We start from the raw sequence: 12,480 nt of genomic DNA, 5'->3' as shown, positions 1-12,480 counted from the left end.
CAATTATTGATTGTCTGGAAAGTATATAATTTGATGCAGAGTTCAAGGGAATGTGCATTCAAGCATATAGAATAACAATTATCAAATAAGTGTGAAAAATGGATACATTCATAGTTATCAAACGATCGGCTTTATCAACACAATAGACTTCATCATTTCAAAGAAAACAAATCTCTAATAGATTTTGAATAATTATACCAAGTCTTTATCAAAAACCTCAAGCCTTCTTCAGATATACAGGCTCCAACAAGGATTGAAATATGCATCACTGGGGAAAATTTTTCAAAATGGTCCATCAGTGTAGATTATCCGACTTGTATTCTAGCTAATTTATAGATACAATATCAACAACTGGGGGATTCAAAATATTATATCTTATATCATGACCAACAGCTCAATAATAATAATATGAAGATGGTGTTTCATTCCGATATAGAGGTGTTGCCATTCCCTATGTATGAACTCATATTAGTAACTTCACAAGATGCTATTGTACACTTTCAACTTTAACATAATCACCAAATGAAGCAAAAGCAACGTCATCAACATGAAACCCACCACTACCCGAACCTATTATAACTGAATTTTCCACAACAACATCTTCACCACTAGATCTTAAGTCAGTGTTTGACATGTCAAAACAATCAATAACTAAACCATTATTAACTTTAGGAAATTTGACATCATTAACACAATTTTGTAAAATTCTTGCATATAGTTTATCATTTGGCAAGAAATCAACATTTCTGTTTAATATGAATAATGAACGAGTAGATGGGATAGGGAAAAGTTCAAATCTTTCAGTTTTGGATAACGATGAAATTTCTAAAACATATTTGTATTCTTTCCCTGGTTCTTCATTTTGTTTTTGTAAAAGTTCAAACATTAGGAAGGCATTTTTATTATTGAAACTTTTTATAAAACAACGATCTTTTATTTCTGAAGTTATTTTCAATCTTGGAGTTAATGGTTTCAATTGAGATTTTATTTGAAATTTTGTTGTTTTTTCATCAAAAGGTAGTGAAATTTCTAAATGTGATAAATAATTTGAAAATTTTAAACTTGATGGATTTTTAACAATCATGTTATAAAATAGTTTAGCTTTGAAATTATGTAAATTTATAGATAAATTCAAATCAATTTTATTATTATGAATCCATGCTGAAAATTTTGTATCATCTGGCCAAAGTTTATTTGAAAAATACATTGATTCAATTCCTATCAATTCATCAAACCATACTTCACCAATTGCATGGACATATTTCATATCTAGAGTAACTGAAACTATTTGTAGATTTGGATACTTCTTGGTCAAGACAAGTAATTGACTACTTGCTGTATCTATCCGAGTTGGTGTATTGATGCATAATAAAGATTTTGGAGTGAATGGGAGCGATTCGTAGATAGTGTGAGGTCTATAATTTTTGGGATTGAATATGGACCTAGAATAATGCTTGAGGCATGTTGAACTGGGTTTCATAATGTTTTATGTGAAATGTTTTTTTAGTTATGGATCGATTTGATTTGGGAATTTTTCAATTTTCATCATACATTCGAGAATTCTTCAGAGGATTTGGTGATAACAGATTTCAATCTACTCAAATGAGAGGTAAATTTAAAGGTAGAATGAATAAAAAAATCGTGATTTTCCAGCTTTTCTAATCTATGAATAAGTTGGCGAAACTCTATTGAATCTAATACGTACAATTCTACAAAAAACTGAATCTGCCATATCAAGCGTGTCATTAAAAACTATACACAATTTCTATTCACAATCTAACAGAACAAAAATCATTAGGAGCTTGGAGATTGTAACCAGAGAGTTGAAATCCTTTCTCACTTCCAAACCTTATAAAGTTGTCCTTGATGACATCTTCACCTTGATCCACTATTCTTTTTGAATCCTGAATTCGATCCACAATCATTCCACCATTATCAGAGGGTTTAGCTAGTTGTGGAACAGGTAGACAAAATTGAACTTGTAAAGCTAAAGCTTCTGGGATTTTGTCACAGTCTAAAACAAGCATTTCACTTTTAGCACCGTATTCACCACCTCCTGCTATAATTTCATAGAAATTAGTTCTTGCATATTGTGAACCGATTTGTACATATAGTGGTTGATTTTCATTGATACCATTTTGTTTCAATTCATTCATTAACACTGATGATGCAGGTCTATTGTCAATCTGTTTAATAACATTATCTAAATGACTTGTTATATTATATCTGGATTCTGAAATTCTATGTAAATGTGACCAGCTTGAAATACCTCCAGTTTTTAAAGGTAACCAAACATCCAACTCATCTAAGAGATATGTACCATTATGTTTCATATTCAAAGTGTAATCAAAGTTTGTAAAACCTGTTGTACGAACTAGTGGGATCTTGAGAATTTCACCACTAAAACCTAATGTTAATGAAGGTTTATTTTTAGCGTCATTATCCAAGTTTTTACCAGATCTTATTCTCATGAAATCATCAAACCATAGCTCTGAAGCGATGTCTTGGTGTACTGAGTCCAAAACAGCAGTTATTATTTGTAAGTTTGGGTTTTCAGAAAGTAATGAGTTGACATGTTGTTGGGCATTAACACTTGTTCTTGTGTTTGGGATGTATAATAATGATTTTGGAGTGAATGGTAATGATTTCAGAGTGTCCAGTGGAGTGTGTTTGACTGGGTTTATGACACTTCTGACGAGCTGTCTCGATAAAGAGAATGTTGGTTTCATTTTCCTTGATTATTGAGATTATGTTGATTTCATTATGGCTCAAGAATTTGAAGAAAAATTTATATAGGCACAATTCGCGAAAAAGTGCAAAGACTACAATTAGATTAAATCAAATTAAATACAAATAAATTAGAGATTATTGATCTATTTATCACCTTGAGCATAGTAATGTAAATAAGCAGATTGAGTCTTAACCCCCTCGATATAGTTACTAACATCCAATTTTTCATTAGTTGAATGAGCACCATCATCACCTCTACCAATAGGTAACAACAAGACACTAGTTTTCAATTCTTTTTCAAAAGTTAAAGTGATTGGGATTGAACCACCTTCTCTTGTTAAATCTGGATCAATGTTCCAAACTTTCTTTGTTGCTTTTCTTGCAGCTGTGAAATTTTCATTGAAAGGATCACTTAACCAATAATCACCATCATGGATTAATTCCACATGAACTTTATTTGGAGAGTTTAATTTAGCGAAATCTTGTTCAACATGTTTTATAACTAATTCAGTTAATTTTGCAGATTCAATATTTGGAACTGTTCTAATGGAGAATTTCCCTTTAACTTTTGCCGGGATCACAGTTTTAGCACCGGCTTCACTGAAGGCACCTTCAATACCATGGATTGATAAAGATGGGTATCTCCATCTATGTTGTAAAATGGATTTTTTATCATTATATAATGCGGTTTTGGAACCAGTTGCATCATTAAGAACTTGAACATCAAATTCAATATCATCATATAATTTATCCTCTTGTTCAGTTAATGGAGCAACTTGTTCATCGATCCCTTTAATCAAGATTTTCCCCTGTGGATCAGCCAAGTTTGCCAATAATTTAACTAAATCATTCAAAGGTTCAGCGACAATACCACCAAATAAACCAGAATGTAAATCTGCAGAAGGTCCATTAACAGAGATTTGATAATAGTTGACCCCTCTTAACCCATAAGTTAAGACAGGTTTTGTAGTACCTAACCAATAATTATCACTAATGGTGACAGCGTCAACACCTTTGAAATAACCTTTAGCTTCACGTGCAATCAATTCATCTAAACCTAAAGAACCGGATTCTTCCATACCTTCAAAACAAGTGATTAAGTTAACAGGTAATTCTAAACCAAGGGCATTATGAGCCTCAATAACGTTTAACCAACCCATAACAGGACCTTTATCATCTGAAGAACCTCTACCGTACAAGACATCATTTTTTTCCACCAATTTGAAAGGATCAGTGTTCCACCCATCTTCTAAAGAGGCAGGTTGGACATCATAATGACCATACACCAATATTGTCTTTTTAGCAGGATCTGAACCAAATCTTGAAAGGACAATTGGTGGTAATTCTAAGTCTGGATTAGCAACTTGTGGTGGTTGTTTACCCAATGGGGATAATTGGATATCTTGGGCACCTAGTCTGGTCAATTCATCCTTAAGGAACTCAGCAGTTTTGAAGACTTGTGGTCTTAGAGATTCATCACCAGAAACTGAAGGGATTTCCACAGCTTTTTGTAATCTTTGAATGAAATTTGGTTTCAATTCATCGATTTTGGCGAATAATTTTGAGAAATCAATGTCACTTTGAGAAGTCATTTTCGGTCTAGTCGAGTAACGTCTGATTGAATGTTTCCAACAATAATTGAGTAGAGTTCTCATACAAAAAAGGGACGTGAGAAATTGATTATGAATTGAAATGTTTTCATTTGATCAAATTTCTCCCTTTTTTTTTATTGTCAAGTTCGCGAAAACGCCATACAAAAGATCGGTCAACTTTTTACAAGGCATTAAATATGGAAATTGGTATAATTTAATAGAATATTTGATATAATTTAATATTTGATTATTTACTAGAATATCTTATTTACTGGAATATTCATTTTACTAGAATATCTCACTTCTTTGGACCAATCATCAATTCCGGTCTCACAAACTCATCGAATTCTTCACTGGTCAATGCCTTCAATTCCAAGGCACTTTCTTTCAATGTCAAACCCTTTTTATGAGCATTCTTTGCAACTTTTGAAGCCATATCGTAACCAATCTTTGGATTCAAAGCTGTAACCAACATTAAAGACTCGTGTAAAGTTTTCTCAATCTTGGCCTTGTTTGCAACAATACCATCAACACAATGTAATCTAAAAGAATTGGCACCATCACCTAATAATCTAATTGAAGATAACAAATTTTGAATCAATAAAGGTTTGAAAACATTCAATTCGAATTGACCAGATGCACCTGCAAATGTGATTGCAGAATGGTTTCCGAAAACTTGAACAGCAACCATAGTTAAGGCTTCATTTTGAGTTGGATTAACTTTACCTGGCATGATTGAAGAACCTGGTTCATTTTCTGGTAATGACAATTCACCATAACCACAACGAGGACCTGAACCCAAGTATCTAATATCATTTGCAATCTTGTATAATGAGACTGCTAAAGTGTTTAAGGCACCAGATGCTTCCACAATGGCATCATGAGCAGCTAAAGCTTCAAATTTGTTTGGTGCAGTTTTGAATTCAATACCAGTTATTTTGGAAACTTGTTCAGCAACAGCTTCTGGGAATCCAACACGAGTGTTTAAACCAGTACCAACAGCAGTACCACCTTGAGCTAAGAATTTCAAGTTTGGTAATGAAGATTCAACTCTTTTAATACCATTTTCTAATTGTTGAACATAACCGGAAAATTCTTGACCAAGAGTTAATGGAGTTGCATCTTGTAAATGAGTTCTACCAATCTTGATGATATCTTCAAATTCAACGGATTTCTTGTGTAATGATTCTTTTAATAATGTTAATTCAGGTAATAAATGGTTTGTAATTTCTTGAACAGCAGCAATATGCATAACAGTTGGGAAAGTATCATTTGAAGATTGAGATTGATTAACATGATCATTTGGATGAACAGGCTTTTTAGAACCTAATTCTCCACCAAGGATTTCAATTGCTCTATTTGAAATGACTTCGTTTGCATTCATGTTTGATTGAGTACCAGACCCAGTTTGGAATACAACCAAGGGGAAATGATCTTTTAAAGAACCTGATGCAACTTCATCAGCAGCTTGTTGGATAGCTTTTGATAGAGTTGGATCTAAAGTACCCAATTGTTCATTAACAATGGCAGTTGATTTCTTCAAGACACCAAAGGCTTTGATCAAAGGTTCAGGTAATTTTTCACGTTCACCACCAATCTTGAAATTCTGTAAAGATCTTTGAGTTTGTGCACCCCAGTATTTGTTTGAAGGCACTTGTAATTCACCAAAGGCGTCTGATTCTGTTCTGAATTGGGAGGACATTGTCTTTGAAGAAGATGAGAATTGTCTGATCAGTGACTTTCTGGCGGAGAGCATCGTTGTGAAGAGTTGATTCAGGCCATCAACAAAGTCAACTGAACAAGTTCTCGAGGCCCTTTTCAATTTAAGTATTCCAGACTCGGGGCGTCTCGGGATCGGGAAGAGGGTGCGTGGTGTCCGGGTGTATAAAGTGATTATGTAAGTGATTATGTAATCGAATGTAATGAAAAAAACTTTTAATTCAAACAACTTTGGAATATTCAGAAATTTGAAGTAAATCATTTCTTATCTTAACGAATCCATTTGTCTTTGGGTAAAAGACTGACGAATAAATGACTTGATTGTCTTGAGTATGATGCGTCATGAGACATAATTTCTGAAGTGGACAAATTGATATGGGTATGATTCCAGCAGAGGATCCAGGATGTTAATTATTCATAGCAAGTTAGTTCTTTGCCAGACCGACTCGCATTGATGTGGCGGCTGGATTTATAGTGAAATGCGTGTGCTCTTCGCTTTGATAGGTTAGTGTTCTTCGGGATTTGTGATGAGTGAAGGTACTCCAGCCAGTTCATCCAATTGGTGAACCACACTGTTTTTTCAACCATAGGAAACTTGAGTTGGAAATACAAGATGGGTTAACTTTATACTGCGATTCAATTGGCGAGCAGCTATAATTGATCCGTACATTAGTTTAATCCATAAATATTATAGTTTAATAATACAAGTATATCTATTGATCTATCGATTGAATATTGTACTTGATAACCGTTTCGCGAATTTAAAATTTGTAGTGTTTTAGTTTTTTGAATTTTTTTTGCTTCCTGTTTAAACGTGAGTACTAGACTCTGTATATGAGTTTAGCTCCTAATATTATCTTTACACCAGCAAGACTGTATAAATTATTTGGTAAGACTTCGTTGGTGTAATCAAAACACTTGTTTTATAGTTTCATTTTAGCTCTTTAATTGGACTTCAACTATGCAGGCTTGATTCCAAATTAGTTTGCTATGAAGTTTCTGAATTAACCAATTTATACACTTATAATATAAATCATGAAGGTGAGCTCCTGTATGAGATTCAATTGAAAGAGATTGATCCATATAATTGAGATTCATGTTGGAATATTTGGACACATTCTGTAGAAAACACCTTCTGCTGGAGCTATTGACTTCAAAACTCCACGATCAAAACCACAATTAACCAGACAATAACTCATCGTAATCCACAATAAACCTCATTCAAAACCAACCCTTTCTATAGCCAAATTATACCAGAACAATCCAATCTAAATTAATCCCACTCCTTCTCAATATCGGGTAACGCTGACATAAGCAGATGGACCAAAAACGCGCTTTGAAAAAAAAAATACGTGTTAACAGAATTGCAACATCAACATCATCACCAAACTGTTCACAGTCTCTACACTCACTCTCCCTCCCTCACTCCACCAATTGACACACCATCACAATGTCCTCCTCCGGTGTAGACCTCTACAACGGTGACAAGACAATTGCCAACCGTCTCAAGGGAAACTATAACAAAGATGAACTACTTGAAGATAACGTTGAGATTGAAGATGATCAAAACAAACAAAAGGCTAAAGATCAACAAGAATTAAACAGTTCTTTGGCAAAAGCTGAATCAATCTTGGCTCCTTTGATCTTCACCATCCTTGGATTCATGACTCGTATGTACAGAATTGGTGTCAATCATAATGTTGTTTGGGATGAAGCTCATTTTGGTAAATTTGGTTCTTATTATCTAAGACATGAATTTTATCATGATGTTCATCCTCCTTTAGGTAAAATGCTCGTTGGGTTGAGTGGTTACATCGCTGGCTACAACGGTTCTTGGGATTTCCCATCTGGTCAAGAATACCCTGATTATATCGATTATGTTAAAATGAGAATTTTTAATGCTTGTTTTAGTGCATTATGTGTTCCTTTTGCGTATTATACAACTAAATCAATGGGGTTCTCAATACCAACTGTTTGGTTATTCACTTTAATGGTTATCTTTGAATTATCTTTTGTCACTTTAGGTAAATTCATCTTGTTGGATTCAATGTTGTTATTTTTCACAATTACAACTTTTTACACATTTGTTAGATTCCATAATGAAAGATTCAATGCATTTGGTAGAAAATGGTGGAAATGGTTATTATTAACCGGTATCTCTATCGGTTGTACATGTTCTGTTAAAATGGTTGGTTTATTAGTTACAACTCTTGTTGGTATTTATACCGTTGTGGATTTATGGAACATGTATGGTGATCGTTCATTATCAAGAACTAAATACTTGGCCCATTTCGGTGCAAGAGCTGTTTCATTAATTGTTATCCCATTCATCATCTTTTTAGTTTGCTTCAAGATCCATTTCGATTTATTGAGTGGCTCAGGTACTGGTGATGCTAATATGTCTTCATTATTCCAAGCTAATTTAATTGGTTCAGATGTTGGTGGTGGTCCAAGAGATGTTACTTTAGGTACCTCTGTCGTTACTATTAAAAACCAAGGCTTAGGTGGTGGATTATTACATTCACATATTCAAACTTTCCCAGAAGGTTCAAACCAACAACAAGTCACCACTTATGGTCATAAAGATGCTAATAATGAATGGATTTTCAATAGAGAACGTTCAAGAGAACCTTTCAATGAAACTAGAGATCAAACTGAATATGTTGTTGATGGTATGATTGTTAGATTATCTCATAAAATGACTACAAGAAATTTACATTCTCATGAAATCCCAGCTCCTGTTGCTAAATCTGATTATGAAGTTGCAGGTTATGGTGATTTATTAAATGGTGATGAAAAAGATGATTGGATTGTGGAAATTGCTCATCAATATGGTTCAGAGGATAAATTAAGAGTTCATCCATTAACCACTTCAATTAGATTAAGACATAAAGTTTTAGGTTGTTATTTATCTCAAACTGGTAATCATTTACCTCAATGGGGGTTTAGACAAGGTGAAGTCACTTGTGTTAAAAATCCTTTCAAAAGAGATAAAAGAACTTGGTGGAATATTGAAAATCATAATAATCCAACTTTACCAGATCCTCCAGCTGATTTCAAATTACCAAAGACTAATTTCTTTAAAGATTTTATCCAATTAAACTTGGCAATGATGGCCACTAACAACGCATTGGTTCCAGATCCAGATAAACAAGATGATTTAGCCTCTCAAGCATGGCAATGGCCAACTTTGAACGTTGGTATTAGATTATGTGGTTGGGGTGATGAAAATCCAAAATATTACTTGATTGGTTCACCTGCAACAACTTGGACTTCTTCAGTTGGTGTTATTGTTTTTGCATTATTAGTCTTGTACTATTTGATTAGATATCAAAGACAATTTAAAGATTTCCAAGATTCTAAAAAATTAAACTTGTTTTTAATTGGTGGTATTTATCCAATGTTTGGTTGGGGTTTACATTTTGTTCCATTCATTATCATGGCAAGAGTCACTTATGTCCATCATTATTTACCTGCATTGTATTTTGCAATGCTTGTCTTGTGTTATTTACTTGAATTGGGAACTTTGGGATGGAGTAAAAAAATCAGATTACCATTATATTTGTCATTCTATATATTTGTTATTGGTATTTTCTACTACTTCAGTCCAATCACTTTTGGTATGGATGGAAGCTCTAGTCAATATGAATACTTGAACTGGTTATCATCTTGGAGAATTGCATAAGAATACCCCCCTTCTCCCATTCTCAAAACATATTTCCATTTTAGTGGAACTTACATAGTGAGACAATAATTAATCAAAAATAAAAAAATGAAATGTATGTGGAAAAAATAGGCTTTACTGTAGTTTTATAAATTAATTATTCAGCGTCTTATTATACAAATCAACTTCTTTACTTCATTCAACCCAGTGTAAAATCATCCATATCTAATGCACCATTTATACTATGATATTGTCCACTTGGTCTTGGTGTTATGCCTGGAGTACTACCAATCCCATTAATGACACCTGGAGTGCTAACTCCACCAATATGTGTATGTGTATGAGCTGCAGGAGCAAAACTTAATGGATATAGTGGTGGATTATTACCATCATTCCCAGGTGAATTGACATCATCTTCAATAACTGTACGATCATAAGTTGGTGGTGATAATGCACTAACATCTTCATAAGTTGGTGGAACTTCGTCATCCCAAGCTATACCTAAACCTGATCTTTCTGTAACTATTAATTTGAATTGCATTCTCAAGACTCTAGCAGCACCTGTTGGAACACCAATTTGTTGTTGATGATGTGATTGATTTGATCTTGTAGAGTGTAAAGAATCTGAAGTTTGTGTTGGCTTTATATGATTTGCAAACATTGGTGATAATTCAGCTAATCTTTGATCAGGTTTAGTACCATCTGAATTTTTATCTTTATTACTATCTTTATGACTTGTTGTAGCAGATAATGAATTTGAAGATGAATTTTGTAATAATTCTTCAGCAACAACAACCTCTACAATCAAAACATGATTAACTGTAACACCCAATATTGGATCATCAATATCACAACTAACATTTGCATGATGATGAGGATGTTGAGTATCTAAAGGTTCCTTTGATGAAACATGGGTAAGATGAGGTCCAGCAGCACTTGTTAAATTAAAACATGATATATCTGCAATTAATTCAATTTTACCCTTTCCAGAGAAATCAGATTTCCAACCATTTCTTAAATCACCAGATGCAACAGTTCTAGTTTCATCTGAATACAATGCATATTCATCTTTAGCCTTTTGTTGTTGTTGCTGTTGAGTAGATTGCTGTTGTTGTCGTATTTCTTCATTTGCATGATCACTTGGATGTAGATTTGGATTAGTTGTATGAATGCTTGCTATATCATCATTTGAATTTGTTGGTGCAATAGCATCATTTGCAGGAGTTGTAGCAGTAGCTGTCAGGTTAGCGTTTGATTGAGATGGTGTCAGATTTGGTGATAAGTTTGGAGTATTTGAAACTGAAACTGAAGTTGTTGGACCAGATTGTTGATTTCTTTTAACAGTGGCAGGTTTATTAGCCAATTGATTTTTCCGTGTATGTTCTTCAACAACTCTTAATTTTGCCTTGTGATTTATACAAGCATTTGCCCTTATCTTTATATTTTCTTCAATTCTCCAACCAACTCTTCTCATTCTCCATCTTCTATCATTTGAAGCAACACCATCTAATTTTAATTCCAGGGCAAACGAAGATTTTGGATAAACAACATTTGGTAAAACAGCAGTGGCAGTAACGTCAGTTGGAGGGAAAACTCTTAAAGAATTTCTATCAGGACCTCTCAGTATAGATCTCGAAATGTTTAATGGTAATGTTATCTTGATCATTGATTGATGATTTGAATGATTATTATATGAACAAATTGCAACCATTTCATATTTAATTGAAGTTAAAGAACTTGAACCTAAAGTTGTAGTTGCAGGTAAGTTCCCAGGTAATAAATGAGAAAATGGATAAGAATGTTTCCCAATAGGTAAATTGTGAGCTTGAGTTAAAATATCCCATCTTGCCAATTCAGTTGATTTTTTTTTACAACTTGAACAATTTGCTAAAGTGTTTGATGGTGGTAAGAAAGGCTTTGCATATGTTATCTTTTGTACTAATGACAATTGAACAGAATTAACCAAGACATGATCTTTAACATTCATCAACCCAGCTAAATTTGTATAGGAATTGTTATTTGAATGGACTGGTGAAACATCTCTTGAATGTGAAGGACTTAGATTCAAATTTGATAATGTACTTGATAAAGTTGCATGTAGAGCACTTGCTGAATGTGTTCTTTTATTAGAAGGTCTAGTTGATGAGTTTCCACCAACACTTGAAGTTCCACTTGCAGGGGATTGGTGTATAAATGAATCTTTTGGTATTTCTATATGTAATTGACCAGAGATCAAAGAGCCAGATGATTCATTAGGAGGACCATAAAGGATAACAGGGGGGCTTTCCAAATCTAATGACAATTCTAAAGGATGCTGAACATGCTTGTCTATATTGTTGTTACCATTTGATGTGACGTTATTCAAAGGGTGATGATGATGTGAGGTGTTTCTATGTGACGATGAAGGGGACAGCACCGAGTTGCTCGATGAAGTTGAATGCAACTTTGGTAGGAAGGGCATTATATTGTGATTCTAATAGTTCAAGACTCAATTTAATGCTGATGTTGATGGATCTGGGATTGTGTTGGTTGAATTTTTTGTGAGTTTAGGAATGAGTATCTTGCGATTTGGAAGCTGGACTGATGATCTTGGGAGCGTGTGGCCGAAGCGCTGTGGTCTGGAAGTTGAATGGTAGCCGCCAGTCTTTGGATTCTTCTAGGGCCTTTTGCTTTGAAGTTGTTGATTTGTTTTTGTATGGGCTGTTTGATGATGGGCTTTTTTTTGATTGGTGATAAGACGAAGATTTCGTAAGCAGTTGGCGCTGGGGGAGGGTA

The 12,480-nt window shown here is 33.9% G+C and overlaps 7 protein-coding genes across 7 annotated transcripts; 1 reads left to right on the top strand and 6 right to left on the bottom strand.

The window, feature by feature from the left end:
• Positions 1-487: 487 nt before the first annotated feature.
• WICANDRAFT_62599 (uncharacterized protein) lies at positions 488-1,480 on the bottom strand (the record flags this gene model as incomplete). The annotated part of the gene is made up of 1 exon (XM_019183401.1): positions 488-1,480. The coding sequence occupies one exon, from the start codon at positions 1,478-1,480 to the stop codon at positions 488-490; it is 993 nt and encodes a 330-aa protein (XP_019039238.1).
• Positions 1,481-1,769: 289 nt separating this feature from the next.
• On the bottom strand, positions 1,770-2,729 carry WICANDRAFT_78652 (uncharacterized protein; the record flags this gene model as incomplete). Its single annotated transcript, XM_019184766.1, has 1 exon — positions 1,770-2,729. The coding sequence occupies one exon, from the start codon at positions 2,727-2,729 to the stop codon at positions 1,770-1,772; it is 960 nt and encodes a 319-aa protein (XP_019039237.1).
• A 144-nt stretch (positions 2,730-2,873) lies between these two features.
• On the bottom strand, positions 2,874-4,322 carry DUG1 (metallodipeptidase; the record flags this gene model as incomplete). Its single annotated transcript, XM_019181707.1, has 1 exon — positions 2,874-4,322. One exon carries the CDS (start codon positions 4,320-4,322, stop codon positions 2,874-2,876), a length of 1,449 nt encoding a protein of 482 aa, XP_019039236.1.
• Positions 4,323-4,620: 298 nt separating this feature from the next.
• FUM1 (fumarase FUM1) lies at positions 4,621-6,078 on the bottom strand (the record flags this gene model as incomplete). The annotated part of the gene is made up of 1 exon (XM_019181698.1): positions 4,621-6,078. The coding sequence occupies one exon, from the start codon at positions 6,076-6,078 to the stop codon at positions 4,621-4,623; it is 1,458 nt and encodes a 485-aa protein (XP_019039235.1).
• Positions 6,079-6,452: 374 nt separating this feature from the next.
• WICANDRAFT_84005 (uncharacterized protein) lies at positions 6,453-6,629 on the bottom strand (the record flags this gene model as incomplete). The annotated part of the gene is made up of 1 exon (XM_019185633.1): positions 6,453-6,629. One exon carries the CDS (start codon positions 6,627-6,629, stop codon positions 6,453-6,455), a length of 177 nt encoding a protein of 58 aa, XP_019039234.1.
• An 862-nt stretch (positions 6,630-7,491) lies between these two features.
• WICANDRAFT_62595 (glycosyltransferase family 39 protein) lies at positions 7,492-9,726 on the top strand (the record flags this gene model as incomplete). Its single annotated transcript, XM_019183400.1, has 1 exon — positions 7,492-9,726. One exon carries the CDS (start codon positions 7,492-7,494, stop codon positions 9,724-9,726), a length of 2,235 nt encoding a protein of 744 aa, XP_019039233.1.
• Positions 9,727-9,904: 178 nt separating this feature from the next.
• On the bottom strand, positions 9,905-12,166 carry LDB19 (Ldb19p; the record flags this gene model as incomplete). Its single annotated transcript, XM_019183399.1, has 1 exon — positions 9,905-12,166. The coding sequence occupies one exon, from the start codon at positions 12,164-12,166 to the stop codon at positions 9,905-9,907; it is 2,262 nt and encodes a 753-aa protein (XP_019039232.1).
• Between the last annotated feature and the right edge of the window lie 314 nt (positions 12,167-12,480).

This window comes from Wickerhamomyces anomalus, assembly GCF_001661255.1.
Source record: "Wickerhamomyces anomalus NRRL Y-366-8 unplaced genomic scaffold WICANscaffold_3, whole genome shotgun sequence".
Classification (NCBI taxonomy): Eukaryota; Fungi; Ascomycota; class Saccharomycetes; order Phaffomycetales; family Wickerhamomycetaceae; genus Hansenula; species Hansenula anomala.
Note: the sequence above shows the minus strand (reverse complement) of the source record. Positions and strands in the feature narration are given on the sequence as shown.